The 25,635-nt window shown below is 50.6% G+C and overlaps 1 protein-coding gene across 4 annotated transcripts in view; it reads right to left on the bottom strand.

Annotated features, from left to right (window-relative positions):
• Positions 1 to 436: 436 nt before the first annotated feature.
• Positions 437 to 25,635, bottom strand: part of DKK3 (dickkopf WNT signaling pathway inhibitor 3) — a 74,073-nt gene continuing 48,874 nt past the window's right edge. For all 4 annotated transcript variants that reach the window (XM_054439853.2, XM_054439855.2, XM_054439854.2 and 1 more), the window contains 4 exons: positions 5,712 to 5,804; positions 4,276 to 4,420; positions 3,118 to 3,274; positions 437 to 2,010 (listed from right to left, as the gene is read on the bottom strand). In XM_054439853.2, coding sequence (XP_054295828.2) covers positions 1,788 to 2,010; positions 3,118 to 3,274; positions 4,276 to 4,420; positions 5,712 to 5,804 — 618 coding nt within the window. In that variant the 3' untranslated portion in view covers positions 437 to 1,787. The remainder of the gene's footprint in view (positions 2,011 to 3,117; positions 3,275 to 4,275; positions 4,421 to 5,711; positions 5,805 to 25,635) is intronic.

Below are 25,635 nucleotides of genomic sequence, written 5' to 3'. Positions count from 1 at the left end.
AAATGAAGAAAATGCTCATGGAGTTCAGTGAAGATCAAATGAATGAATATAGGTAGACTGCCTAATCTGGCATTTGCCACGCAGCTGACTTCAATATAGTAGCTCTAATATTATGGTCCTTGAGGATCTTACCGTGTTATGGCCCAGAACTGCATTTGATTAAAGAAGGCTCCCCTAAAAAAGAGTCATACATATTCCATTTATCCTTTCAGAAGGCAGTGAAGCATTTACACTCTGTAAGACAAATTCCTATCCAAAAATAGTTAAGATTTCTAAAATATTTTGATGCTGAAAGAGGTGTGCTTCAGTTGTGTGGAAAATTTGCTTCTATGGAAGAATTTTTAATACAGGTCATTTCTATTTTACTTTTTCTGGCTGAAAGGATTTTACATTTATTCAAAGTCAAAAGGGAAAAGAAATCCAAGAACTACAGAAGAGCAGTTGAAGTGATTTATGCTTGATTTCTAAATGCAACATATGTTTATACATAATTTAAAACTCAAAGAAAGCATGCTTATACAATCATGTGCAACTTTAAACTTTAATAACTCTGGATGAATACATGGTGGCAACAGTCCAAGACACCTGAAAACATCATTTGTGGAGTGGTGTAGAGTTCAGTGTTCGCAGTCTGCATGTTACAACCATATTTCACACAGCCCTGCTTGGTTTGATTTTCTCCACGTGGTTGATAATGGTCTTCAGTTGCTGCTAAGTGATTTTGCAAATTTCATTTATAATCCTCGCCCTACAATTACCTAAGTACTGTTTCTGCAAGTTAACCTATATGCTACGCTCAGTCATATACCTTTCAAAGTTACTAATGCAACTGCCAAAGAGGGACAGTGTCAACATCATTGTCTTCATTAGAAGGATGGCTGCCCCACACTGTGAGAACACTGTTATTCCTAACAGTAGTTTAATTTTAGAGGGATGTGAGAATTAGTTTGACCTTAATTCCAGATGTGCACGCCTCAAAAGAAAAATCCCATTCTCCTTCCTTTTGGGGAGCACTTTTGGTGGCACCAAGGCTGGTGTGGGGTAGTGGAGAGAGCACTGAACTTAGAGTCACAACCAGATGAAACTGCTCTGGTCTTCACTAGCTGTGTGACTTGGGCAAGCAGCTTGCAGTCTCTGAACCTCTGAGATCCCTGATGGACGAGGAGAACAATGACCCCTCCCCAGGCTGTGCTGAGAGAGGGAATTGACTGTGGATATGAAAACGCTGCCCTGGCACAGAGGTAGGAGCTGAGCAACACTGCTGGATGAATAAACACATGTAATGCAGGGTGAACAGAACATTTCATCTGCAACAGCTGAAGGCACAGCTTACCTATGCCCATGGAAAGAACTGCGTGGAAAATTCATTTGTTGCATTTTTTGCCAGGTTGATGTTTGCAAAGCAGGGCACTGTTCTCCACATTTCCCCAAAACCCATCATAGGGAGACTCCACATTCTTTCCATCTCCTCCCCTCAAACAATGATCAAAGCCATGTTGGCTGTCTGCCAACCGGTAGAGGCAAAGCAGCCAATAATCTGGACAGGGGTGGCAAACTGCTCCTGCAGTTTAACCCTGCCTGACTCTCCCAAGCACCAGACTGTGAAGCCTGGAGAACAGCCTCGGGGAGCTGAACAAATGCACAGCACCTCATGCTGTCAAGCCAGAGGGGAAATTTACTGGGAAGAAGATGTAGGAAGAAGCCTGGTCAGCCCACGCCTAAAGCACACACCTGGGGAAATAAATTAGCTATTTCTATTGCACATCTACCCACAGCCTGGTCCAGATCTAAATCTCTTCCCCTCCCAGCAGTGCAGCGGCGGCAGCCGCAGGCTCCCCCAGTGCCAACTCTTCAGTCAGGCTCCTCTCCAGGTCCTCCAGCTCCTGGCGCACCTCCTCCATGAAGCTGCCAACTTCATACTCATCGGGGGCCTCTCTGGGCAGCAGGATCTCCCCATCTTGGTCACGGCTCCCCATGAAGGTCGGCTTGCACACGTACACCAGGCTGTGGCTGGGGAGAGACGGGACAAAGCCAGGCTCTAAACGTGGGAGCCTGCCCAGGCCGAAAGCTAAGGCGCCCTGACTCTGTGGGGCTCCCAGCCTCACCTTCACGCCCCCTCCTCTCCTTTCTCTTCAACAGAGACACTTCACTTCCCGTCAACATCTAGGCTCATTTTGGGAGAATGTGCTAACCGGGGGCAGCTTCCCCTCCTCCAGAGCAGGCCTGACCTCCTGCGACTCTCAGGCCCCACAGCCCAGGGGCAGGACCTGAGGGCTATATAGCAGCACCACAGCTCCTCAAAGACCCTGGCCCATTCGGGCCTCCGGGCAGGAGTCAGCCTGACCCTGGGGTGTAGTCTAGCCACATGCAGGATGCCATGGACCTCTGTGGGAATGGGGAGGAAGAATTCCTTTTTTTAAAAAAAATTAATGTATTTGGTAGAGACGGGATCTCCCTATGTTGCCCAGGCTGGTCTTGAACTCTTGGCCTCAAGCAATCCTCCTGCATTGGCCTCCCAAAGCTCTGGGATTACAGGTGTGAGCCACTGCACACAGCCGTGGGGAATGGGAGTTCTGCCTGTCTGCCCAGCAGCCCTGGATTCTGTTGGGAGAGAAGATTGAGTAGAGGCTGCGGGGAGGACAGGGAGATGTGCCCTGAGAAGCTGGCCAGGCCTGAGCCTCATGCCTCATGGAGTCTCAGCAGCCTCAGACACTGTGGGCTGCACCCTCCACCTTGGTGGCCACTCCTGGCCTCCCCGTGGCCTCTCTGCCAGCTCCTTTTTCTCTGCTTATCTGTCATTGTGACAGGTCTAGGGAGGGAGCCCAGGCTTTTGGCTTTTCTCCCTCCATGCCCTCTCCCTGGACCATCCACTCATGAAGCTTCAGCCACCAGCTAGATGAGCCCCAGATCTGTGCCTCCTGGGCAGCCTGGGCTCCAGACCCCTAGAACTGACTGCTCATTGGACCCTTCCATCTGCATGACCCAACGACCTCTCAAACCAATCCTAAAGGGAATCTACATCTCCCCCAGGGAAAACCTGCTCCTGCTCCTGTGCCCCTGCTGGATGGCACCTCCTCAGCCCTTGGCTCCCTGAGAGGTAGGGTGAGGGGGCCTCACCTGTGGGGCTGGCAGAGGAGGCCACTGGCACAAGGGCATCGGTCCAAGGCTCCATCAGGCTCTAGCTCCCAGGTGATGAGGTCCAGAAGCCGGCTGGCGGGGTCATGGCAAAGCTCGCCCTCCACGGGCAGGGGTGTGCACACAGGGAACAGCAGGCCTGGAAGCAGCCCAGAGTCACCCCTGTGTGCCCCGTGTAGGGTAGAAGGGCTCCAAGGGGAGGGGCAAAGAAATGGAGCATAACCTCCTACCTCCCACCCTCAACCCCAAAGTGCAGGTTAGTTTGAAGATATGGAATGACAGGAAACAAGAATGGCAGCCTGGGCTCAGGAGGGAATGATTGGTAGGGCTGAGGCAGACAGGACTGCCTGGAAGAGGTGGGCTTCTGCTGGATTTTGAGGGCCAGAAAGTCTGGAGAAATTAAGAGTGGGGCAAAGGCATTCAGGCACAGGGACAGCACCAGCAAAGGCCTGGGGTTGAGCTCAGTGGAAAATGTCAGGGCCGGTGAAATTCCCAAATAGGCCAAGGAGTAGTGGAGAGAAAAGGAGGGCAAGTAAGTTGGAGCTGCATGAGGCCTCACAAGACAGCCTAAGGGGTCTGAACATCGTGGGAGACAACAGGAGCTGCTGCAGGTCCCAGGGGAGCAACACCCAAAAAGCAGCCTTTTAGGAAGATCACGGAGGCGGCAGGTACGGGGAGGACTAGTGGGCTGGGGATGCCAAGCTGGGGAGGCAGCAAATGAGAATTTTTCAAAAACCCTAGTGGGGGCGGAGAGAGCCTGAGCAGACCTCACCTGGGAGAGGCAGGACGGAAGATGGGAGTGGAAGCGGGTGATTCACAGGAAAAGGAACCTGGGAAATAAGGAGTGGTGGGAGGGAGGGGGCTGCTAGTCCCACCCATCTGGGGGTGTTCCTTCCAGACTGGGCTTTTGCATCCTGAAGTCATTTAACTTTTCTGAGCATCAACAGGGGAAAAAAAAGAGGTGGTCTTCCCACTCCGGGCAGAGGCTGTGGGAGGGCAGCACACACTGATGAGCATTTGGGAGCCTATCCAAGAGGTGGGACACGAAACCATGTGGTTGGCATGGACGTGGCTCCAGGAGGTCCAGTCTGGTGGAGGTTGGGACAGGGTTTTCCCTGCATCTGAGGGGAGGCCACTCACCTCTCTGGAAGGCACAGCACAGCCCCGGCTGGCAGTCCCTCTGGTTGTCGCAGATGGTCCCATTGCTGCCCCTGGTGGCCATCTTGGTGCAGTGACCCCAGACACACAGCTGGTCTCCACAGCACTCACTGTCCCGGGTGCAGAGCTGCGGACAGGTGGAAAGAGCCTAGAGCCAGAGGCTTAGGGACTGGGGGCTTGCTGAGATCCCAGCCTGAAGATACCACAGATAGGCCAACCTGCATCCTCCCATTGTAGAGACAGGTAGACCAGGCTGAGATTTCAGTGAAAGTCAATGGGACAGAGGTGGGAGCTTGGCTGGCGAGACATGCAGGTCAGAACGCTGGAAAAATGGCACCGGGAGGACTCATGGATCTGAGTCTTTCTCCACAGCTTAAGATTTTGCAAAGAACAGCAGGGGGTCTTTGTGGTCCCCACAGACTTTGCCATTCCCTTTTTCCTTAGGTCCCTAGGTCCAGGCCCAAAGAAGCAAGGCCCAATGATGAGCCGATTAAACTAAGGCCCAAGCTGGCCCAAGATGAGGATGGTCTGTGGGTGCCAGGGTCCTGCAGCCACACAGGGCATGGCAGTTAGAGAGCAAAGTGAGGTCCCCACGGCTGTGCCCAGTGATGGTACCGAGTGGGGTTGGCTGGGAGGTGCAACAGCAGTGGCCTCACCACAGACAGCCGGGTAAGGTAATAAGAATTGCTTGACTTTCCAAACTTATTAGCATGCTGTGTTATTGTCTGAATAAGGAAAAATGACTAGGAAAAGTCTGTGAGTCCATGTGGCTTCGTCCAAAATGCCTGTTGGGTGAAGAGTCTCCTTTGCCCTGGCTCCACATTTCCCAGTGTAACCTGCACTGGGGCAGTGCCCTGGCCTCTTCTTGCCCTGTCCCTCTGCCCTCTCTTATTGGCAGATTGGAGAAAGATCTGGTGGGTGGGGTGCAGGTCCAGAAGGAGAGCAGCTCTCCCTGCCTGGGGGCTGCCGGAATGTCTCTGAATGTCTATTAGGATGGGTCATCCCCAGGGGAAGCAACAGGTGTAAGGACACCTCCTCTCCCTTCCCTCCCCTTCTTGAACTCCCGGCCTCAAGAGATCCTTCTGCCTTGGTCTCCCCAAAGTGCTGGGATTACAGGTGTAGCCACGGTGCCTGGCCGTCTCTCCCCTTCTCTACCATCAATGACACAAACAACATGACCAGAGAACATGGGGTGGGATGGGAGTGGCCCTGGGTCTGCAGATGGCTTCCTGTCATCCCAGACTGGAATGATTTCCTTGTCACTCCAGGAGTCAGCCCTCTGGGGAGCCCTCTTGGGTCCTCCCCATCATGGTGAGGCTCTTCTGGGAAGCCCAGCTGAGAACGCTGGGGCCCCTGGCTTTCTCCCCCAGGTGCCTGAGACCCTGGTGCCACAGCCCCAGAGGCCCTGGCATACTCACCATCCGCTGGCCCCGGCATGGCTGGCAGGTGTACTGGAAGCTGGCAAACTGGCAGTACTTGCTGGGCCCACAGTCCTCGTCGATGATGCACTCCTGGGGAAGGGCACAGGGAGCAGATGTGTCAATGGAGAGCAGAGCAGCAGGCCCACAGTGCCCAGGTAGGGCCAGGCCCGCTTCCATTCCCCACTCTTGACCCCACAGGCTCAGCAGGGTCAGGAAAGGCCTCCAGACTCTAGTTGCTCCTGATCCCTGCCTGGCTGCACCACCCTTCAGCATCTCCATGCCTAGCAGGCTTGGCGGCCCAGAGCCTGGAGGATCCCATACCAAATTCACACAATTGCCATCTGTGCACAGTTCTCCCCCACCCACACCCAGGGCGGGAGCACAGGGACTCAGGGCTGGTCGTCCACACAGAACAGATGGATTTAATAAAAAGTGCTAATGAGGTCCAGGCCCGCCCGACTGCACAGGAAAGGCTGGAAGCCAGGCCCCAAGGGCTCTGCTGACTGTGAAGACTGGGAGGCAGCAGAGGGGGCATCGCTAGGGACCCTGCCAGAAAGCCACAGCCCTGCCCACAGACAGCACCCTCAGGGTCCTGGGTCTAGGGTCCCTGCAAGAGGGAAAGGCAGCTGCCAGCTTGGAAATGAATTAGAGGAGGGTGGCTGGACTCCAGCCCTCCCAGCTCAGGTGCTGTCTCCTCATGGCTGCCAGCTCTGCCTGGCTGGAGAAATAGGGAGAGAGGGAGTGAGAGGAATCTGTCCACCCCACGGCCTGAGTCACAGAACACGGAGGCATGGCCGAGGACACTGTGACCTGCCGTGGTCGCCGGTCACTGGCAGAAGCAGGGCTGCTTCAACTCCTGGACCTGCTGTCGGGCTCAGGCCTGCGAACTGGCAGCTTTACAGCAGGGGAAGGAGGGAACATGATGACAGGAATGGCCATTGATCGCCCTTTTGAGGTATCAGGCTTGACGGCCCTGATCTTGTTCAGTGACTCCTCCCAGCAGAAGGCAGGTAGGGACTGTGTCTTCTCTATATTGCCATCCGGGAAATGGAGGCAGAGAGGTCCCTCCAAGATAATGTGACTAGTTCAGGGTGGAGGGTCTCTTTCCACCACCAGCCCTTGAGCCAAGGGGGTTCAGGGCTCCACATGTAGCAGCCAGTGGTGAGAAGGACCCTCCTGAGGCCTGGTATTCTGGGGCCCAGCAGACCTTCTGGAAGGATCTTGAGGAAGGGAAGGACCGGCTCCCCCCTCTAACCCAGAGCATCCTCCCATCCTGAATGCAGGTGTGGAGCCCCACCTGGAAGAGCCTGGCGGGGCAGGCCTGGACCTCCGGCAGCTGCCTCCAGTCCCCTTCCAGGGGCTCTGCTGCTCTGATCAACACTGCAAGTGCTGGCGGCCCAGCAACCAGGGCGCTCCCTTGCAAAGCACTGATGCCTTTGTTTCAGTTACTTTCCCATCACCCCTTAAATGTCAGGCATGCTACCATCGCTGTTTTTACGGATAAGAAAACTGAGGCTCTGAGTAGGGTGAACGGCCTTCCAAGTGAAGGGACTGAGTCTGAGCCAGAGCCCTAATGGCCAGAGAAGTCCCAACAGGGCTGGGAACAAATCACAGATGGGCTTTGTCTCAGCCCAGCACACGCTCTTGTGCACAGACACAACTCAGGCTGCTCAGCCGGAAGCCTCCTGACATTCTTTCCAAAGCAGAACGGCAAGAAAATGGAGTGGGAGGGACGACATTTGGGAGAAAGGAAGGGCCAACAGGCACAGAATCCCTTCTCTGAACCAGCCATATTTTGAGGGACTGGGGACATAAAGGTGAATGTGAGGAGGCCTCTGCCCTTAAGAAATTCATAATTCAATTGGAAAAAGAGAGAGAGAAAGAGCAACCCAGTAGCAAAGGAGACAAAGGGTATAAACAGACAACTTAGAATAACAGAACTTTGCCTCTTCAAATAGAAAGGCATTCAACCTCACCAATGAAATCAATCAAGAAATGCAACTTAAAAGAGCAGAATACCATTTTTTTCACTTAGAATGGAAAAAATTAGAAAGGATGAATGTCTCCATGGTGGGTGGAATAACAGCACCCCCAAAGATGTTCACATCCTATTCCCCGGAACCTGTGGGTATGTTATGTTACATAGGAAGGGGAAATTAGAGGCAGAGGGAATGCAGGTTGCTAATCAGCTGACCTGAAGGTAGGGAGTGCACTCTGGATTATCCAGGAGCACCTGATTATCACAGGGACTTTAAAAATGGAAAAGGGAATACAGGAAGAGTCAGTGTCAGAGTGATATCATGCAAGGTGTCACAGACACTCCACTGGCCATCCCTGGCTTTGTAGATGGAAGGGGGGCCAGGGGCCAAGGAGCAGAATCTCTCTTAGAGCCTCCAGAGAGGAATGCAGCCCTGCCCACTCTTTGCTTTTAGCCTAGTGGGACTTGTGTTGGACTTCTGACCTCCAGAACTGGAAAATTTGTTACAGCATCAATAGGAAACTAATAAAATATTCAATGTTAGTTTCAGGAAATAGGCATTGCCAAATGCTTTGGGGTAATTAAAATTGAAGTTTTTTTTTTTTTTTTTTTTTGCAGGCAATCCATCAGCATCTATCAAATAGTTAAATGTATATGTCCTTTGACCCAATCATTTCCCTTCCTGGTGACTACCCTCAGAAACACTTGTCCATATATGTAAATATCTGAGAACAAGGGTTAAGTTTAAGGCTATATTGTTCTATTATTTATAATCCAGAAATAACAGAAATGTCCAACAAGAGGGAACTGATTATTGTACAGTCATTTCACAGAAAAATCCCTCCGTGCAGACATTAAAAAGAATGCAGTTGTTCTTTGCATAATGATTTCTAAAACAAGCAAGAGTTAGAACCATAAACAAAAGCAGGGAAATGTTGAAACCATAAGCTTTTGTAAAGCCCTTCTGTAAAGCAGAATAATACCACACTCATGCCTGTGCCCAGTACTGTGGCTGGAACATCATGGGCGCACAATAAATATGTGTTGAGTGGGTGAAAGCACCTGCATCTTACTGTGGCAAACAGGCTAACAAAACGCTGACCGTTAGCAATGATTTGAGAACTAGCGCAAAAAACATACATTCCATTAATTTGGCTTCTCCTTCCCCCGAAAGGCCTTCGTAGACTTGGGATTTTCACTATACATTTCCTCTCCCAGATCTTTAATTAAAAATATGAGCTAAGACTCTTCTAGCATCAATTCCTATAAGACCCTGCTGTTTACAATTATCCATCAAGACGGGTGCATTTTCATCCTTAGGAATATCTTCCTTTCCCTAAACAGGCTCCTATGCATGACAAAGCATATTCCCTTCAAACTTAATTGTTTTTCTAGGTATGGAAAAAAAATTTTTTTTGGCATGGAACTTTGCCAAAAACCTTTGAAAAATCTAAATATACCAAAGCTACTGGTTTCCTTTGAGGTATCAGCAAGGAGTGCTGATAGGTTAGTTCCGCATGACTCCCCTCAAGAAAGCTTGAGACTTTTGTTATAATCAAGCCCACTGGCTTGTCTAGTTGGATGTGCAACTGCCATTCCTAGCAGGAACACAATCTTTAAGAATTGTGGTCATACTAGAAACTTTGGGACTCCAAGGTGCACAAACTGAATCCTAGTTTTGCCACTTAACAGCTGTGAAACCTTGGGCTGCTGACTCTACCTCTATTAAAAACAAAGATGAAGGCAGGAGCTGTTTTGCAGGGCTGTTGTACAGAGTTCATGCTCGGTGAACGGCGGCCATAGCAACAGATAGCTATGCATCTGCTCCTCCACACTGCCAATGCCTGATCCCGCCATGGTGCACCCCTGCCAGGGGACCAGCTTGTGAGCAGAAAGGAAGGTCTAAATCAACAGGGCCCTAAGGCATCCACCAAAACTTGACATCTCTGTCCTGGTCAGCACTTGGGGATCAAACATCTAGTCCCGACTTATCTACATCCTGAGGGTGTCAAACAGGTGGGCAGTGGCCTGTATGTCCACCCCAGGCAAGTCCCGGGGCAGAGTGACCTTTTGTTGTACAAAGGCCAGGCTCTCCATCCAGTAAAGCTGTTTGTATTGAGTCTCTCCTGAGGACCGCTAGCAGTAGGGGCTGGCCTCACCTTTCCCGGTGTTTGTTAGACCTGAGGAAGAGGTCAGGCCCTCTACCCTTAGCAGAACTGAATGAGTGGGTGCAGAGGACATGTGTCAGTGCCCTCCAAGCACAGCCAGGCCCCGAGCTGAGAAATCCAGGTTTTTTTCTTTTCAATAATTCTAATTGCTCTTAGCTGTGCTCAAGGGTTCTGTCCACATTTGCGCCAAGGTGTTAAAGGGGCCTCAGCACTGAGAAGCTGAAATCAGAAATAAGAGGCCTAGGAGGGAAGGCGGGGGCTCTGGGCTTGTTAAAGGGGCCTCAGCACCCAACTGGGCTCTGGATGGCTGAGAAGCTGAGATCAGAAATAAGAGGCCTGGGAGGGAAGGTGGGGGCTCTGGGCTTGGGGTCTTGTTTTAGTAAGGAATGAGCACCTTGCAGAGCCTCTACCTCTTAGCCCTGGGACCGGAAGAGGGACTCCATCCTGAAGTGAAAGGCACACCAAAAAGCACTTCAAAGGCTATGCCTGCAATCCATCACGTGCAGGCACAGAGCCCTGGCCAGATAGGACCACTAGTGCCCGCCACCTGGCACAATTTCTCTCTAGTCTCCTTGACATAGTCCTTATCCCTACTTCGCAGATGTGGAAACTGAGACTGAAGGATAGAATCTGCCGAGAGGTCACCCAGCTTGACGGGACTGGAGCCAACAGACACTTTTCATTTCCTGCTGGGGAGATCACCATTCTTCTCTCCTCTTCTTCAGTCACAACTTGGTAGCACCTGCCCGGGACAGGGCTCTGGGCCCCATGCATCCCCAGAGACAGAAGGCAGGAACTCATGGTCAAGGCCATAGCCGCTGAGCGTCTGGGCCCAAATGTCGTATGGCTGGAAGACAGCACCCTGCTGCATGGACTTCAGCAGCTCCTCTCCAGTCCTGGCCACTCCTGTTTGCCCCCACTCCTCCCTCCCATCCTACTGGGGAAATCTGACAAACAGCCCAGAAGCTGGCCGTGGGGAATGCAGTCATTCAGAGGATGGCTTCTTTGTTGTCCTGAGGCGGGAACTATATTTAGAAAGCTCAGAAGCTGGCGGGAGCGAAGGCTGACCGGGAACACGGCATAGATTTGGCAGGAATGTCGGGCTGGAAGCAGCCCCGGTGCTTCGACACTATCATGAAATAGTGGAAAATGGCAAAGGAGCCATTCTGAGTCTTCGATTTTCCAGTTTAGAGTTGATCAGATGAGAGAGGCTCTGAGAGAGCAGAAGTCAAAACTTGGAGGAGGGAGAGGACAACAAGTGAGTCCCTGGAGGCTTTCCCAGAGTCTGCGTGGGGCCCGCAGAGGCACCGCTTCTTTGGGACCCTTCTGATGCTGCATCTCATTCCTCATACTGGCTGGGCACTTGGATTTCCCACACTTCTCAGGAATCCCAGACATTCTTGTTCACCGGAGGCCCAAAGGAAGAGGCTGCTGGGGATGGATGCCTCCAGGGCCAGGGCCAGGGCCTTCCCCAAGCTCCTCTCAAGCCCATGGCTCTGGAGAGAACATCTTCAGGGCAAGAAGTGAGGGTCAACTGCATGCAGAATGGAGGCCTAGGACCTCCACCAATAGGATGCACTTGTCCTCAGAGCTCTGCACACTGTGCAGGAGGAGAGGACAAGAGTGAGGTTTAGAAAGCGCCAACCAGTTGCCTGCACATCTTTCAGGCTTTAAGTATAGTATGCCTCTCGGATCCTCACAGCCATCCTTTGAGGTCAGTCACCATCTTAGTCCATTTTTGCTGCTATAGCAGAATACCTGAGACTGGGTAATTTATAATGAACAGAAATTTATTGGCTCATGGTTCTGCAGGCTGCAAAGTCCAAGACTGAGGAGCCAGCATCTGGTGAGGGCCTTCTTGCTACATCATCCCCTGGCAGAAAGTGAAAGGGCCACAAGAAAGGGCAAGAGAAAAGGGGACCAAACTTGCCCTTTTATAAGAAACCAACACCCACAATAATGGCATTAATCCATTTATGAGTGTGGAGCCCTCAGGATCTAAATACCCCTTAAAGGTCTCACCTCTTAATACTGTTAAAATGGAAATTGAATTTCAACATGAGTTCTGGAGCAGTCTCTGACTCTAATTCCCCCAGCATGTGCTTGACTCGCAGCTGCCATTCACTAAAAGAATAACAGAAAGTTAGCTGGGCATGGTGACATGCACCTGTGATTCCAGCCACTTGGGAGGCTGAGGTGGGAGGATCGCTTGAGCCTGGGAGGCAGAGATTGCAGTGAGCCAAGATCGCACCACTGCATTCCAACCTGGGTGAGACAGTAAGACCCCATCTTGAAAAAAAAAAAAAGAATAACAGGAAGAACAAACTGACCAGTAGATGAACCACTGGTCATAGAGCCTTAGAGCCCAATGGTGTTGATGGAAGAAAAGCTCAGATTTACACACACATTCATAAGAGCACACATCCTTCCCTCACGGCTCTCAGAAGGAAACAATCCTGTTGACATCTTGATTTCAGACTTCCAGCCTCCAGAACCGTGACAGAATAGATTTCTGTTAAGTCGTCCTGTTTGGGGTACTTTGTGATGGCAGCCCTAGCAAACTAATACATGCACCTTCCCCCCATACAAGCCAGCAGCCCCAATCTCCTCTGTTTCGGATCTTCCACACACAGTCAGCTCTGTTCCTAAGCCTTCAGCATCTTATTGCTAGAAGGTGACAGAGGGGTGGTCAGTGGGGAGGTGCTGGTACATTCCAAAGGATGTTGAGCCACAGGGACCAGAACAGGGTCTCTTGGCTGAGCCAGGCTCTGGCACCCCAGCCCCGTACACATTCTAGTCACTGAAGGTTTGGGTGGGGCATGTTATCTGTGGATTACCATTTCCTGGCACCCTGAGGGTGGTGTGGTCATGCCAGGCCCTGAGTGCTCCCAGGATGAACAGATGGTAGAATTTGTGAGATAAACAAATAATCCTCTTCTGGATGTGCGGCTGTTCCCAGAACCCATGGGTGGGGAGGCAGCTTGGCCCAGGCCCCCACCTGAGCAGAGGCGGTCCTCTGGTAAAGAGCCAGCAGTGTGGATGAAGTGGCCAAGGTCCTGGTTCACCCAGGGCTAGGGGTATCCTTGGATGCAGGACTTGCAGTGCCAACACTGGGAGAGTCCAGGCACAGTTCTCCATCCCCCACTGGGCCCCCACACTCCCCTCTACAGGCTCTGTCGCTGCACTTGCCATACTGCTGGGTCATAAGTCAAGACCATATGGCACAAGTGCATCTGGGGCCATGTAGGGCTGAGACAGGCTTTTGCGCCCACACCTGGGTTCTAATACATATTCACTTACAAGCTAGGTGATCTTGGCCTAATTATTGAGTCTCTCTGGGTCTTATCTGTAAAGTGGGGAACCTCATGAAGTTACTGGACAGATTAAAGGAGATAACAGATGCAATAGTGCTTAGTGGCCTCCACCCACTCTACCCCTAGAGTGGATCTCTATTTGCAGTTACTCATGGCAGGAGCTCAAAGGATGGCCTATCCTGAGCTTAAGTGTGGGCCAATGGGTCTTGTTTGTTAATGAATACATTTCTACTGAAAAGGCCCAGAACATCAGACTTGAGCCAGTGCCCTTCCCATTACCAACAGCACAACTTCCTGCTTCATCCTAGAGCCCTCTGCTCTGGAGGGGAAGACAAGAAGAAGGACAGTTGCAATGGAATCAACAGAGGGCCCAGGATGGGCCAACTACCAACAAGGACAAGGAGACTGCAAGGGACAAGAAAAAATAGACACAATTCAATCACCCCTGGGGGCTAGGCTCCTGAGCATCCATCACCTCAGCTCATCCTCACACTATCCTGTCTTCCGAAGTAAACAAGAGAAGCCCCATTTGACAGATGAGGAAACTGAGACAGTACAATGAAGTCACTTGCCAAAATCAGAAGTGGCAGAGCTGCACTCAAGCCAAGTTCTGCTCAACTGCAACCCGGTGCTCTATGGAGCTCTCTCTGGGAGTGGTTGGGCTGGGTCGGGGCCCCAGCCAGGGGGCAGGAGGTGGCAGTGTGAGGCAGGAGGGAACTCTGGAGCTCTCAGGGAGGTGGAGCACTGCCAGCTGTGCCTGCTGCAGGAGGGCAGGGTCCACAAGGCTGGCCCTGGCACAAGGTGACTGGAGGATTAGGAACAGTGCCCTGAGGAAGGGCAGCAGGCAGCTTCCCTTTTATCCTACAGGATTCCCAAGTCAGGCTTTCCCCATTCCTGAGAGTCCTTTTTTGACCTTAAAACCAGGCCAGTCGCAGGAGCCTGTAAGATGCACATTTGTCTGGAACACAGCAGGGCGCCTCCAGTCTTTCCTGGATGCTACACAGGAAACTCTCAGCCAGCTCAGGGGGTGGGGGCCCCAAACCTCACTGAGGGGCTCTAGCCTGACCCGCTGCAGAGACTGCCCTGTGGAAAAACCCAGGCAGGAGCCAGGAGCCCATCAGTGCCAGCTATTATTATTCTAAAGTGCCAATGTCTGCAAAGGCCTGGCTCGCCTGGGGCTGCTCCCACCAATTTTCTTCCCCAAGTCACACAGCCCAGGAAAGAGGAAAATGCACCCCCGAGCAGAGCTTGGCACCCTAGGGTATGGAGAACACTGCTCCTAACCCTTTAGTGCCTGTCACGCCTTGCTCATTCAGGAAATAGTCCTGGAGTTCTCTCTCTCTTCCTATCCTCCCTCTTCTCCTTCCAATATATACAGACAGCTCCCACCTCCAGAGCTCCTCTGGGAGCCTTCTCTCTTTGTCGGTCCCTGGAAAAGCTTGTTCCTTCCTCCAGGAATCTTGTCCTGCTGCCAGGCCACCGAGCGCCAGCCCTCCACACACAGAGCCTCCCAACATTCTTTCAGCCTGAGTGGCATTTCCTCTGGAGAAGTTAGACGCATATTTAACTCCAAAGGAAGTGGCTTGTCTCTACTCATCCAAGTGCCTGTCATCCCGCCTGGGTTGGCAGCCGTGGGGACAGCCCTCTCTACCCACTCCCCCCAACACTTCTCCGGGGACTTAGGGTCTGCACAGCCCCCACCACCTATCCAAAGGCATGCTGTGTGGGTGGAGGCACTGAGCCTGGCCTGGGTCTATTCTTCCCCAGACACACCGAGTTCACAGTTAGCACTCCATATGCAGAAGATCAGGAGGTTGATGGGCATTTCAGGCCCAAATGCACTGACAAGTCCAGCAGCACATCCAGGTCTCCCAGACCCGCTGCCTCCTCAATGGCTCCTTATTCCACTTGCATGGGACCTCTTTGTTTAGGGGCCTCAAAGTGGGGAACCTCATGAGGTTATTGGACAGATTAAAGGAGACTTAGCCAAATTTAGCAAATAAATTTTATTTAGCTAAATTTTGTCAGATTTAGCAAATAAAATTACAGGATGCCCAGCCATAGTCGAATCTCAGATAAACAATGAATAATATTTTCATACAGTATGCCTCAATTATTACATGGGACACACTAATACCAAAACTTATTTTAGTATTCTATAGGGTGTCTTGTATTTTATGTGCCAATCCGATCAATGTGAAGATTCAACAGGTGCATTTCTTGGAAGAGAGAAAGTGGGGTTGGCCTTGAGCAGGAGAAGGTTGAGAAGGAGGGGCTGGTGGCCACAGAAAGAGAGGTGGCCTCAAAGACATCCATGAAGATAAGCCAACAAGGACATCAGGGTGCCTGCTCCTGATCCCACTCCAGGGAGGAGGCTGGGAAGCACTGCCCTTCCTCCCCCTACCCACTCACCACCCCAGATTCTGGCCTGTGCTTCAGGGGCTTTGTGAGCACGTGCAGCTTTTCTTCTTCTTCTTCCTCTTCCTCTTCTTCTCCTCTTCTTCTTCCTCTTCCTCTTCTTCTTCCTCTTCTTCTTCTTCCTCTTCTTCTTCTTCCTCTCCTTCCTCTTCTTCTTCTTCTTCCTTCTTCTTTCTTCTTCTTCTCTTTTTTTTTTTAACATTTTGTTTGGTTTTGTTTTTAATTTTTTTTTGTAGAGATGGGGTCTCTCTCTATGTTGCCCAAGCTGGCCTTGAACTCCTTGCTTCAAGTGATCCTCCCACCTTGGCCTCCCAAAGTGATGGGATTACAGGTGTGAGCAACCATGCTCAGGTGCAGCTTCTGTACTTGGAGAAAAGGCCTCTGGATTGTGTGTGATGACAGGGATTGTCATGAAACAATCATAGCCATAATGGCCAATATTTATATTGCTTCCTAGATATTATTCCCAGAGCTGTCCTGCCTCCTAAGCATTAACTCATGTGATCTCCAAAACACTCCACTGAGAGAGGGCTGTTATTATTCCTTTCTATTTTACAGATGAGGAAACTGAGGTACAGAAAGGCTGAGTAACTTGCCAAAGTCACACAGCTATTGAGTGCTGGAGCTGGGATGTGAAGCAGCAGCTGGCTCTCCCGCTAGGTCAGGCAGCAGATGGGGCCCGGGATCCAAAAAGATGGCCAGGCTGAGTATCCCACGGTAACAAGAGCAGCTACAGAGGTGGGGAACAGGTTCACTGACACAAGGCAAGGCATGAAGCACAACAGTGAGAGCCTCAGGCTCTCCCCAGCCTGACTTTTCCCATCCACTTAGGGGCCTTGGCCTCTGTTCCTCAACCCGCAGGGAGCTCCAACTGTCCTACCCTTGTGTCAGGAAATGGAGGCTGGGCGGGGAAGCCTTGGCAGAAGCAGCCCCCTGACAGCTGCTGCTGTATCTGCTCAGGGCCCACAGGCCTTTCAGCTGCTCCAAACTCCAGGCTGCAAACCCCGCAGGGCCTACAGTGTCTGGATGCAGTGCAAGAGAGCCAGCCCAGGTCAGTGTGAAGTCCCCCACGTGACTCTGGGAGAAATGCTTCCGGTCACAGGTGGGTAGCCAAGTTCTCACCAGGTTCTCAGGAACTGAATACGGATGTAGATCCCAGGAGATGAGTGCCAGAGAGAAAGGAAGCTGGCTTCACTCCTAACTCTACCCTCCTGAGAAGTCTCTATTCCTGCCCAGCTCCTGCTAAGGCCAGGAAGTTGGTGAGGAGGGACTCTGGTGGTTTGGGGCTCACTGTCCTGGGGTTTCCTTGCAGGCAGAGAAGGGCCTTTGCTACCCTCACAGATGCTCCCACCAAGTCATACCTCACCCTATGCACAATGTGGCAGCAAGGAGGCCAGCGTCCAGCCACCAGCCTGCCTCCCTCTCCACCAGACTCCTTTCTGCAGCTCCAGTTATCCGCCTAAAACAAACTTGATTATGCACGTCCCTGATCATAATTGTTCAGAAAGCTGCTCCAGCCGAGGGGCCCTGGAGAAGGCTGAGGGTTGCACAAATCCAGTCAACACATAATCGGAGGAGACAGCCCGCCTTCCAGGCCCTGGGAACAGTCAGCCCGCATCTGTGATTCTGACATCATCAAAGAATGTGACAAGGGGAGAGGGAGTGAACAAAAGGTGTGTCCCAGTGACCGGGGGAGAGGGAGGCCTGGAGCTCCGTGGCAGCTCTCTGCTCTGACTGCACCAGGCACCCTGGAACCCATGACGTCCCTTCAACAATCTCAAGCTCCCTTGGCTCTAATTCTCACTCACCCAGCAACCTACAGAAAACCAGACTTGCCCCTCAGGACCCTGACACCACATAGGGAGCATCCTGGATGGGGGTCCCCACATGGAAAGAGATGCTCCTCAACCCTGCAAATTAATAGCCTGTGCTTTTGGTTTACACATTAGTGAGGTCGGAATTTAGTTAGCAAGATTGCTGAGCAGGTCCGGTCTCTGAATCTGCAGGGCGTACCGGTTCTGGACTCTCGAAAACTGACCAAGGTCATGAGTTCCTGTAAGACTGTCACCCTGAGCACATTCTACCTCACAACTGACTGTCTCTCCACCTTCTCCAGCAACCATGACCTGGAGTCCAAACTGCATGGTATACAGAGCTCTTATTGGTCAGCTCCCAACCTGTTTTCCAGCCTGATTTTTCTGACCTCCCTAGGACCCAGATTTTTGGCCCATGCTTTTAGAATGCCCTTATCTGTCAATTAATCTTTAGGGAGCAGCACAGATGTCTCCTCCTCAAGGAAGCCTTCCCTGACTCTCCCACTGGGCAGCTAGCGCCTCTCTCCTGGGTGCTCCCCAGTCCTGAGTACCCACCCCAGTTGGGTACTCCGGGCTGGGGTGATGAAGAGAGGAATAGTTCAGGGTTCAAGGACCAACAGGTGGTTATAAGACATGCCAAGACTCATACTGGGAAAGGCAAGATTCAGATGGGAGGGCTGTAAGTGCCCACAGTTGGCTTTTCTCTCTGAGGGGTGGCCCTGTCCAGGTGACCCATGGCTGGTTGGTCACTGGTGTCTCCAGGCAACCCAAGGAGGGAAATGCCTCAGTCCCTAAAGCCCCCAAGACCTGCACTGAAATCACTGGCCTCTTCTCCACACAGAGCACTCATAGCTTCTTTGACCAAGGGATTGCTTCTAGAACAGAAAATAGCAGGGGGCTGGAAGGCAGCATGCCCACCCCTCAATCATACTGTCCTCATCCTAGCAGAGCACTTGGCTCTAATGACTCACTTCTAATGAACTAACTGTGGAGGAAGTAATGTTGCATAACTTCAAGGCTGGGTTCTAAGAGGCAACATAGCCTCCATTTGGCTCTTTCCCTTGTCAGGTGCCTGCCCTTTGAACCAAGCCACCATGTTGTGAGGAAGTCCAGGCTACATGGGGAGGCCAACAGCACTGGCTAGGGTCCCAGGCAACAGCCAGGAGCTTGGGTGAAAAGAGCCTCTAGATGGCTCCAGCGCTGGTCATTGAGTACCCTGGCTTCAAGTCAGAGGTCTCAGGCATTACGGAGCAGAGACAAACCATCCCCATGGTACCTGTCCAAGTTCCCAACCCACAGAATCCAGGAACATAATAAATGGTTGTTTTATACCACTAAGTTTGGGTAACAGATGCCAGAACACGGTGCATCCAAACTCACCCTCTGCCTTGCCAGCCTTCCTGCTGGGCACTTTGAAGGTGATGATCTCAGGGCTTGGCAGGTATCACCAATGCCTACGGGGCTGGGGGTGGGGCTGCTCCCCTGCAGCGAGGCTAACCAGAAGCATAATCATGGTGGGGTTTGTGCCCTCAGCAATCACACACAGCCATCTAGAGAAAAAAGGCCTGTCTCATATCCCTCTGCCTTAGCCTTCTCTCTATGCCTCCACTTTATAGCTCCGTGACTGATGTCAGCAACTTTTCCATCTCTACTTTGACCCTGCCTGGCCTTGGCTAGGACCCCTGCACCTTCTTGGTTGCTCTCCCGACCAAACAGGTTTGATATTATCATCCATGGCTAGGCAGCTCCCCTACCCCCAGCAGAGCTAGCATTCCTATGAACCCGAGGACTTTTCATAAGATATCTGTCCTTGTGGATGTCCTGGTCTCTGGATCAGCTGCTGCAGGTGCTCCCCATGGTCCTGGTTGGTCTCTGAGGAAAGGACCACCCCCATTCCCAGCATTGCCCCTGGTGATGCTGGAGGTCCATGGTGAGGGCCTCTTTTAAAAAATAAGTGTTCTGGGCAATGAACAGCAGACATCTGGAGCTGCCTCTGGGGAGTGTTGTGGGCGCTCCAGGGCCGTTGGAGTCATGGGGGCTCCCTGATCACCATGTGTCAGGGGCGTGGGAACAGCCCTCCTGAAAGAAACGCTGGAGGAGAGAGATCTGGGGAATCGTAACAAGCCCTCCTAGGGGAGATGACAGGCCCTGCTGGGTAAAGGGTCTGGGTGACACGTCAGGTCTCCTAGGAGTTGGCAAGTTGGCAGAAACATGTCCCATCACCTTCCACGTGGCACTGTCTGAAGGGTGGCACCTGCTCTACCTCAGCCTCTCCACACACTCAGCTACCTCCACAAATCTCCATCATCGTTTCCTCCTTTTCTGGCTTCGGGGTACAAATAGCGCTCTGGCTCACGCTTCATCCATATCCTGCATCTCCTAGTCTCCAGTCTCAGCCACTTTTTGGGACACACCAGAATTGGCGGACCCCTCAGAGCTGACATCTGCCCCAGGCTAATAATGTTCAGCCGTGGAGGGTAGCAGCACCTGGCCGTGGCCACAGAGTTCTGGGCCTTCTCACTTCCATGGGCCAGGGAGACATGGCCAGTCCTCGGGCCACAAGTGAGGACGATGTCCTGACACAACCATGGTGGGCAGGGTCCATGCAGGGCCTCCTGGGGTGGCCAGAGCTTGTGTCTCTTCCCTCAGAAAACTCCTCTGGAGGCCCTAATGAAATCCCCTTTCTCTCAAACATGGCAATTAATGGGATTAAGTTTAGAGTGAATCTCATGATTTACCTGCACCCAGCTAAGCCTGGGACTGTTCAAGGGAATGGTTGTGGTATTCCTTCATTCATTCAAGGGAAGGAATGATGCAGGGGATGAGGGCTAGGAATTGGGCAGGATTCAGGGACAGGGTGGAAGCGCATGCTTCTGTTTTTCAGTAATCACAAAAAGCCAAGCAGGCTCTGAGAGTGTCCTCACTGCCCAGCCTCATTTTGATCACATTCAGGACACTACCCCGTCCTTGGGGATGGATAGAGTTTCTCCAGATTGACTCAGTTGGTTTCTCGTTTGCCCTTTTTAGATGAGTCAGTGGGCTGACTTGGCCTAGCTCAGTCTCTTAAATTTGGTTTTCCTTTGCCTTGGGAAGAAAGTAATAAATATGCCAAGTCCCTCCACACTCTTAGCATTTGGAGATAGCCCCTATGCAAGAGTTGGTTCCTCAGGAGACAGTGCTTCTGAGACACAGTCCCTAGGCACATGGACTTGAGAGAACTGGGAGGTGATAAAAACTGCATGGTATTTTGTATTTTCTCTGTCCATCCCAAAGGCTTAGGGCTGGAGCCTTCGGTGAGGCAGGTGAAATCTCTCAGGAAGAACAAGGTTCCGGGGGCTGTGACCTGTAATCCCTCCTGACATATTACAAATCTCCACTGGATGTCATGTCTGCGTCCTCCAGCTATGCCACGGGTAAAACAGGCTGCAGAGGGAGGAGGGAGTCAGAGGATGCTTCACACAGCAGTTCAGGCTGCCAAGCTGCGGCCACGGGACAGAGGCCTTCTCCACCGAAGATCAGCCTTGGCTGCAGTTGTGGGCAGCAGGAGTCGGTGCAGGCCCCTATCTGGGCTACACTGGTGTCAAATGGTCCATCTGGGAGACGCCCCAGGATGAGCTGGGCACTCCTACATCTGAGTCAGAGCCCAGGCCCAGCATTTTCCAGACCCCGCCCCCACCCCCCCACCCAATGCCTATACAACAATGCTGGTAATCAGAATCTTCTCAATCTTCAGTTTCTTGAAAATGGCTCTTCATAGTCTTTAGGATTCAAACCACCTGAATGGGGAGGCTGGCATGATTCGAGGAACCTCAGGGTTAAGTCTTATCTACCATGGTGGGGATGTCACTCCAATGAAGGCAACAGACAGATCCTTCCACAGCCTCCCTGCTGCCCTCTAGGCCATGTCTGTATCTGTGACTAGGAGTCACTAGGAGGCCCCAGTGTGGACACTGGCCTTTTTAAAATAAGGGGTCTTAACTTTTTTTGTACTAGGGACCCCTTTAACACCTAGATGAAGCCTGTTCTCCTGTTCTCAGAATAACAGAGTTAGATGAATAAAGGTAAACATACAGGATTACAAAGAAAAATGGTTGCGTTGAAATCGAGTTATCAGAATATTTTGAGAGACAGTATTTTATGGGCTTCTTATGAACACACTGGATAGCAAGACCTGTCGGCAACTCTGACAACTCTCTTCATCTCTAAGTGCTGAGCATAAATGCTATTTTAAGATATGTATAACAACAGTAAGAGAAAATAAAAATATTTGTGATTGCTATTGGTACGAAGTACTGCAAATAATACTGTGGTTTGTTGTCCACATTTCAGATTAAAGGAAGTACCCAATTTAATTTAAAAGTAAGTGAAAATAAAAACATTACTTTTCCCATGAGTTGTATCCAGATTAAGAAAATAATTCTGCTGTATGCCCAAGATGAAGAACCACTGCTTCAGTGTCCCTGATCCATTGCCCTCTTTACAAATACAACTCAAAGAATTTGCTCAATTTCCTTAAAAAGAAAAAAAGAAGGAAAAGGTGAAGAAAATCTAAAGCAGAACAAAACAGAAACCAGTTTGTTTTCCCCTGGGCAGAAAAAAAGTCACTTCCCCAGCCCCCTGGCAGGGCTGCTGGGTGGGGGACGGCGCCTGGCATTCCCCGCCGAGCCTCTAAGGAGCATCCAATCTCCTGCCTTCCAGCCTCTTCCCTACCCTGAGGAATGATTCTTTCTTTTGCCCCCAACACTACCCACAAAGTTCTTCCACAGTGAGGACGGAAAGGGGTCTCCCAGAATTTTTTATGCTAATGAGCCTGGGAAAACTTCAATATGTTTCAGTGATGGAAAAACATATGCTTTGACCTCATTTTGCCCACAAGAGGCCACGTCAAATTTTGCTTCACTTTTGTGGGATGGCAAGAAACACGGAAAGATTCAGCTCCAAGGAGGAGGCCATGTGCAGATGGTCTAGGGAAGGTGGTCTGGGCACATCCAAGTTTCCTGCCCCAGACACCCTGGAGCCGCCCATCCTCATAATGGTTTTGGTGCTTCTGGCTGGGGCTAGGAGATTCCTTTGTGCTCCAGCACCAAGGAGCCCAGCCACACCACCAGGGCTGCCCCAGCTCTCCAAGCCAAGACTCAGACAAAAGGATCTAAAATGACCCGCTCCCCCAACAGTGAGGTCTCCCAAGCTCTCTTCCTCAGTTCTTGCTGGGCAAGCCTGGGTAAGTCATTTAACTTCATCTGTAAAATGGGCATGATAAAACCTAACCAGTTATGTTGTCAGAAAGATTAAGGGTGATAAGTATGACCACATTTCATGACATGTACCAGACATTCCATTACTATTAGTGACCTTCCCACCATCTGATCATTTTGCAAGGCAGTGTTCAGTGCACTAGAAGGAGTCTAGGCTTTGGAGTAAGACAGACTTATTTGGAAATAATTGTAAATGCCAACTCTGCCACTGACTAGATGGGTGACCTTGGCAAGTCACTCTGAGCTTTTCACTCCTTATCTTTAACTCAGGGCTAGTACACCGTGTTGTAGGTGGGTTTGGTAAGAGTGAAGGAAAGTAGCTCATAAGAAATGGTCACACAGCATCTGTGTATGTGCTTAATGAATGTTTGTTCTCTTTCCTTCCTCTCACCTTCCAAATCCCAGCAAACCCATGGGGGTGCGGGGAGAGGAGAGCAGCTCTGCACAAGGCAGGCACTGAGTATGACTTCTGGCCTTTGATTTGAACTTTCTGCTACAGGATGTATGTTCTCTCTGGGGAAGGAGGTCCCCATAGATTTAATCAAAAAAGGAGGACCCTGGAAACAATGGAAAAAGCAAAGGCTGCTAGGAATCTCCTGCACATGGGGCTGAGCCTAAGTTCTTCTGCTTGCCAGGCAAGAGAAGGATGGAATCTGCTGGCCTCTGCCCACCCCAGCCACCCGGGGACCCCTGGGCCTGGAGGGCAGGCCCCTCTGCCATCTTCAAGCCAGGGTGTTTTTCTATCTTAGCCACTACTCTTTTGTTCCTGTCTCCTTTCGGGGAGGCCCTGAATTATGAGACTATGGAAAATTCAGGCTGTTTTCCCTGTGGCTGTATTTTCCACATCGCATCACTGAAATGTGTCAATGGCCAACCTCTTCAGACACGGGAGCATGCCACCCACTTAAAATGCCCCTCTACTGGTTTAGAATGTTCCTTTTCAGCAGCAGCAAGTCTGACACCCCATCGGTGGTGAGAACGAAAGAAAGTGGGTGTGAGATTCCACAGTTTCCTAACCATCTTCCACTGATATCTTCTCCCCTGAGCCCAAGGGGCTCTGCCATCCCTGGGAGGGGAAAACCATACAGTTGTCCTTTTGTGATGCTGGTTTTCCATCTGAGGCCTTTGGAAGGGGGAGGGGCTCAATGACTCTTGATATTAATGACACAAGCTGTAACCCGGGAATGGAAGGCTGGGGATCAAAACAACCCAACATTATGGCTGCAAACCACCATGACTTTATCAAAAATATATCTTTTCATTGAAATGGCCAAAATTTACAACTGGGTTCATATTCCAGTTCTACCATTTTACCATCTGCCATGACTTCTGGAATTTAACTTCTTTAAACTCCAGTGTCCTCATCTATAAAATCATATTATATCTACTTCGTAGTGTTTTAAGAATTAGAAAACACGTAAAACACTGGGTATACAGCCCAGCAAACAGTAGGTGTCCAATAATGTAGATGAATGAACAATCGCAAGAAAAACAGAGGTTCATTTTTTAAACAAATCAGACTCATTTACATACTTACAGCTCTCTACAGAATCTTACCTTCAAGGACTTTTACTTCTGTTTCTAGTCCCCAATGTGCACCTAGGTCACACAGCTTTCATCTACTAAGTATGTATTCAACTACTCAACCCCTATCCATGTCCAGCACAGACACAGGGATACAGAGGTGGCACACGACAGGTGAAATCCCTGCCTTCCCAGAGTTCAGCCTTCAGACAATTCTTTATGAACTTCTAAATTTTTCCCCTGGGCCTGAGAACACCCTTTCCCAGCTGGTCTTCACCATCTTTCTCAGCATTAGGTGGCCCATCCTCTCAATTATTAATTTTTTGAGATATGACAAAAACAAGGGCACCAAGACCCTGCTTCCTGAAAAAGGAAATTCCAGGTCCACCATGCACTAAAAACTGAACTGAACTGGAAATAAGGTTCCAGATCTGATGGCTGCATGATTTGGAGAAAATTATATCCCCCCCATCTCTGATTTCTCATCTGTAAAATAGGAGGTTTGGTCTGAAGCAGGGGTGGAACACAGGTTTCAAGGATAGTCCTTTCCCAACTGTCAGTTGCTGCTTGAAGTGTGGTGCTGCCTCAAGTGCTGTGACTATCTGGGCTCATAAGGAAACAACTGATTAGCAACTGATTAGCAACTGATTAGCAATGTCTGCCATGTGCCCGGAGGTGGGGTATGGCAGTGGATGGGCCACATGTGTTCTTTCCTGGTTCAGAGGAGTTCAGGGGACCCTGTGAATTCTACCATTTATAATTGTGTGACTCAGTGAAATACTATTTTACTTTATCTTTGGCATGAGGCCTGTCTTTACACAAATAGCTGTTTCATCTGTTTGGTCTAGCACCTTAGCCACCATCATGTTTCAGAAGCCTTCTCAGTTACTCTTGCAAAGCAACAGCAACCTTACAACAAAATAAACATATTTACTGATTTATCACACTCATATTCAGTAAACTACTGCTTCCTGCCACAAGGGGTCCAGGAAATTAGGCCAGAAAGGAGAATTTACACTTATTCAACATCTATTAAACACCATTTTCCAGACATGGCCTCCTACTTGTAAAATACCCTCCTCGGGCAGTCATTAAATCCTCTTTTCACAGAGCAGGAACCAATGCTCAGAGCCATGAGGGAAGTTGCCCTAGAAGCAGGGATTTCAACTGGCAGCAGTTTGGATTCCAAATTCTACCACTATGCTCCCCTAAAACGTACCCAAATATCTTGTTTATTCTTTCTCTTCCAGGAGGTGGAGGTGAAAAATGAAACTGACAGTAGACAGAGCAATGAGATCTGAGCAAACATTTAGATGACTCAATCTCCATCCGTTATTTTTCCCACAGTCTGCTGGGGATGTGACCAAGAGTAGAGGTTTCCTGCCTGATTTGAGAGACCAGCTCATTTGTTAGATTTGGGGGCATGACTGTGAATTCCCTGGGAGCATCA

Source organism: Pongo pygmaeus, chromosome 9 (genome assembly GCF_028885625.2).
Source record: "Pongo pygmaeus isolate AG05252 chromosome 9, NHGRI_mPonPyg2-v2.0_pri, whole genome shotgun sequence".
Taxonomy (NCBI): Eukaryota; Metazoa; Chordata; class Mammalia; order Primates; family Hominidae; genus Pongo; species Pongo pygmaeus.
This window is presented reverse-complemented; position numbering and strand designations above follow the sequence as displayed.